The sequence below is a fragment of the Lepidothrix coronata genome, unplaced genomic scaffold (assembly GCF_001604755.1).
Source record: "Lepidothrix coronata isolate B3197 unplaced genomic scaffold, Lepidothrix_coronata-1.0 Scaffold291, whole genome shotgun sequence".
Classification (NCBI taxonomy): Eukaryota; Metazoa; Chordata; class Aves; order Passeriformes; family Pipridae; genus Lepidothrix; species Lepidothrix coronata.
The window spans coordinates 238191-242264 of NW_016690471.1; the positions used below are offsets into that span (position 1 = coordinate 238191).

The 4074-nt window shown below is 52.8% G+C and overlaps 1 protein-coding gene and 1 long non-coding RNA gene across 2 annotated transcripts; one reads left to right on the forward strand and one right to left on the reverse strand.

Moving 5' to 3' along the window:
* On the forward strand, positions 1-3169 carry SNF8 (SNF8, ESCRT-II complex subunit). Its single transcript, XM_017837107.1, has 7 exons — positions 1-27; positions 170-308; positions 585-689; positions 1297-1369; positions 1922-2063; positions 2213-2287; positions 2915-3169. Exons 2-7 carry the CDS (start codon positions 170-172, stop codon positions 3050-3052), a joined length of 672 nt encoding a protein of 223 aa, XP_017692596.1. The 5' UTR covers positions 1-27; the 3' UTR covers positions 3053-3169.
* On the reverse strand, positions 2989-3937 carry LOC108508365. Its single transcript, XR_001878383.1, has 3 exons — positions 3589-3937; positions 3199-3420; positions 2989-3106 (listed from the first exon to the last, which is right to left on the reverse strand). It is a non-coding gene; the product is annotated as an uncharacterized LOC108508365 (long non-coding RNA).
* Positions 3938-4074: the final 137 nt, after the last annotated feature.

The following is a 4074-nucleotide window of genomic DNA, read 5'->3' on the forward strand; positions in this document are numbered from 1 at the left end:
GTCCTGGCCGAAGACCAGCTGGCCCAGGTGGGAGATCCCCCCTGCCCTGGGCTTGTCCCCCCCGTCCCCTTCTCCATCCGTGCCCAGGGCATTGTCCGTGCCCGGTGCCTCATCCCCAGTGCTCTCTGCTCCTGGTTTGTTCTCAGTGCTCTCCTCGACTCCCTTGCAGATGTCCAAGCAGCTGGACATGTTTAAGACCAACCTGGAGGAGTTTGCCAGCAAACACAAGCAGGAGATCCGGAAAAACCCCGAGTTCCGGGTGCAGTTCCAGGACATGTGTGCCACCATCGGGGTGGATCCCTTGGCATGTGAGCAACAGGCCCTGGGCTGAAGGACAGGGTTCATCTCACTCTTCCCAAACAGCTCGTGGTGGAGCTGGGGGAAAGTTTGTCCTTGAGGAAAACTGCCGGTGCTTTGATTCCTGGGGCTTGGGAATTGCTGGGATGCACCTTTGGCTGGGGGAAAACGGGTGGAGATAACAAAAAATCCGAGTCCTCCCAGTGGGGTTTGTGAGCTGCCTGCTTCACAATAAGAAGGATGTTTTTCCCAGTGTTCCAACCCTTTTTCCCTCTCTCCCTTCCCAGCTGGTAAAGGATTCTGGTCGGAGATGTTGGGAGTTGGAGACTTTTACTACGAGCTGGGAGTGCAGATCATTGAAGTTTGTTTGGCTCTGAAACACAGGAATGGAGGTGAGGATCCCACTCTGCTTCCTGGGAGACACCACTGACCAGGAGCACTTTTCCCTGTGGAAAATGGGTTGTGTCTCTCAGATTTCACTAATCACTGGGGTGATAATTTTGTCCTTGTTCTGCTTCTACAACCTGTTGTGGCTCCACCACTCTATTGATCCAGAAATCACCATCCCTGCCCTGTCTAGGGAACTAAAATATAACTCAGGAGCATGGAAAGGAGCAGGGCTCAGTGGCAATCCTGAAGGAGTATGAGCCTGCCTGGAGCCTGAGATTGGCTCTGAAGGATCCCAGCAATGTCCAGAAGGTTGGAATACCAGATAGAAGTGCTTAATTAAAAGACAGTAGGTATTCTTCACTCCAGATGGGCAATCTGAGACCAGGGATGGGCTGAAGCAAAGCCAGTGGAACTCCCACATTTTGTGGGAGGAGGAAGCAGCTGCCTGGGAACAAGGCTGGGTCATTGTCCCCCCCAGGGCTTCCCAGTGGGAACAATGAACAGACACTGGGGGGCTCTGGCAAAGCACAGAGGAGCCCTGGCTGCTCTCTCTGCAGTGGTTTTGTTGCCATGAATGATGTTTTCCTGTCCCCTCTTGTTGCCTCCCAGGGCTGATAACACTGGAAGAACTTCACCAGCAAGTGCTGAAGGGGAGAGGGAAGTTTGCTCAGGATGTCAGCCAGTGAGTGTCTGCATGTCACAGGGAAGGGGGATCAAGCAGGATTTGGGGAAGAAAAGGGGGTGACTGGTTTGGGGACTCCAAATTTGACTTCCATGTGATTCACAATTAGTGACTTAGCACCCTGCTGCTGCCTGATATCCTTTTCTCTGGGAGCCCTGAGGCTTCAAGGACTGTTGCCCTGAGCTGGGGACAATTTTTTCCCTGCAAACCCAGCCCCAGGCTGCTGGAGCTGCTGTGGCCTCCTCAGCTGGGAGGAAGGGACTGAGAAATGTCACTACAGCAGCAGATTTTAGGACACAACTCAAACTTAATTGGGGCTGAACCTTCAAGTTTAGCACTTGAGGCTGCTGGAGCTGCAGTTGTGTCTCTAATTCGAGTCTGCAGGGGGGCCCAAATACCCAAACTCCTTCTAAATTGCTTTACTGCAGCTGCTGATAACCTGAAACTGCAGCTCCGAGGAGCTCTGACAGCTCCTGGCTTCTGCTGGAGTCTCCCTCATTTCCAGGTCTGTGGGGGCAGTTCCAGGGGCTCTAACTGACCTCTGCTCCTCAGGGACGACCTTCTCCGGGCCATCAAGAAGCTGAAGGTCTTGGGGAATGGCTTTGGGATTATCCCTGTTGGTGGAACGTTTCTGATCCAGTCTGTGCCAGCGGAGCTGAACATGGATCACACGGTTGTCCTGCAGCTGGCAGAGGTACCAGGCCAGCTTTACACACCCCTTGGGGCTTCCCTGGCAGGGAACTGGGCTTAGACTTGCAGGCAAAACTGTCCCCACTCTGCTAAACTAAGGATTTAAGTTTTGGCTCGAAGCTGACAGTGTTTTAACTCTTTTTTTTTCCCCAGAAAAAGGGCTTTGTGACAGTCAGTGAGATCAAGTCCAGCCTGAAGTGGGAGACGGAACGTGCAAAGCAAGTGCTGGTACGTGGGGAGGCCTCGTGTGCCAGGGGAGCTCAGTGCCAGAGGGGCTGTTCCTGGGGCACACACTGGGCTGGGAATGCAGCACCAGGGATGCCCAGGGATCCTGAGCTGCTGGAATTGCAAAGGCAGAGCACACCCCGTGTAAACACGGACTGGGGAAAGCGGAATCCCCAAAGCTGCAGATACTCCCGTGGCTTCACTGATTTCATGGCATGGGTTGGGTTGGGAGGGACCTCAAAGCCCATCCAGTGCCACCCCCTGCCATGGGCAGGGACACCTTCCACTACCCCAAGTTCTCCAGGTTCCATCCAGCCTGGCCTTGGACACTTCCAGGGATGGGGCAGCCACAGCTTCTCTGGGCAACCCGTGCCAGGGCCTCCCCACCCTCCTTCCCAGTATCCCACCTAACCCTGCCCTCTGGGAATCTTTGAAGTCAGTAAAATTTTGTGAGCTCATGAACACAGGAAGATGTCTGGACTATATTTCTCCTGGTCAAGTTGAGTAAAAGTTATCCCATCCCAAGTTCTACCCCCTCCCTTCCCTGGGATAAATGTGGGGTTGGGCTCTCCTGGGAATGCCCCCTGAGCCACTGAAGTGTCACTCACAGTTTCTGCTCTGTTTGCACAGGAACACTTGCTGAAGGAAGGAATGGCCTGGCTGGATGAGCAGGCACCAGAAGAACCTCAGTACTGGCTCCCTGCTCTCTTTACAGAGCTGTACTCTCAGGAAATCACTCCAGAGGAAGCCAAGGAGGCAATTCCTTGACTGCTCCCTGTTCTGTGCCTGTCTAGAATCCTCGGGAGGTTCTTTGCATATCACCTGAAACACAGGGACAGTGGACTTGAAATAAAAGGGTTTTGTAAAAAGTGTCTACCTTGAAAATCTTCTAGGATTCACTCCTGCTGGCTTACCTCTGGATTTGCTCCCTGGCTGGGGGTGGAAATGCCACTTGCTACTGGAAACTAAATGTCACAGCAAGAGGAAAATTATCTGGAGTCTTAAAGGATGCAAATGGGATTCTGGCTAAAGAAGTGGGGAAGCTCTTGTGTAGCTCTGCTCTGGGAAGGAGTTGTTGGTTGGTTGGTTGTTGTTCCTCTAAGGAATCACCACAGGCTCCATTCTGCCAAAACAAACTTTATTGCACAAAAAAAAAAAAAAAAAAAAAAAAAAAAAAAAAAAAAAAAAAAAAAAAAAAAAAAAAAAAAAAAAAAAAAAAAACCTCAAACAACCAGTGTAGGTGTTTCCAAAAAAAAAAAATAACCTGACGCCACACGCTCCGGCTTTTCTAGCGCAGGGAGTACCTTCGGGAGGAGCCTGGCACCAGCTGGGCTTGGGCGAGCGTGGAGTCCCCTCAGTCAGCGTTTCCCCAGAGCAGGGAGGGAGGCAGGGGGTCCCCGTGTTCCTGCTCTGGCAGTGGGGGGGTGTGGAGTCTGTCGGGGCTGTGGGCAGAGCAGCCCCCGCTCTAAGCTTTGGAGCAGCCCTGCGGGTCCGTCTCTGTCTCGGAGGAGCTGCTCTCAGAGTCCAGCTCCGGGGGCTCCTGCTGGTGCTTCTCCTGCACCTTCTGCCGGATCCCCTGCAAACGCACCAGCAGGGACTGGTAGTCAAAGTGGCCTCGCTTTTCACCGAAAGGATCCTGAAAGAAAAGCAGGGATGAGCCAGTAAACACAGCCCATCGTCCCTCTGGCAAGGGCTGTTCCAGCTGTGTAATAACTGTGCATAAAAACTGTCCTTTTCACCGAAAGGATCCTGAAAGAAAAGCAGGGATGAGCCTGTTAACACAGCCCATC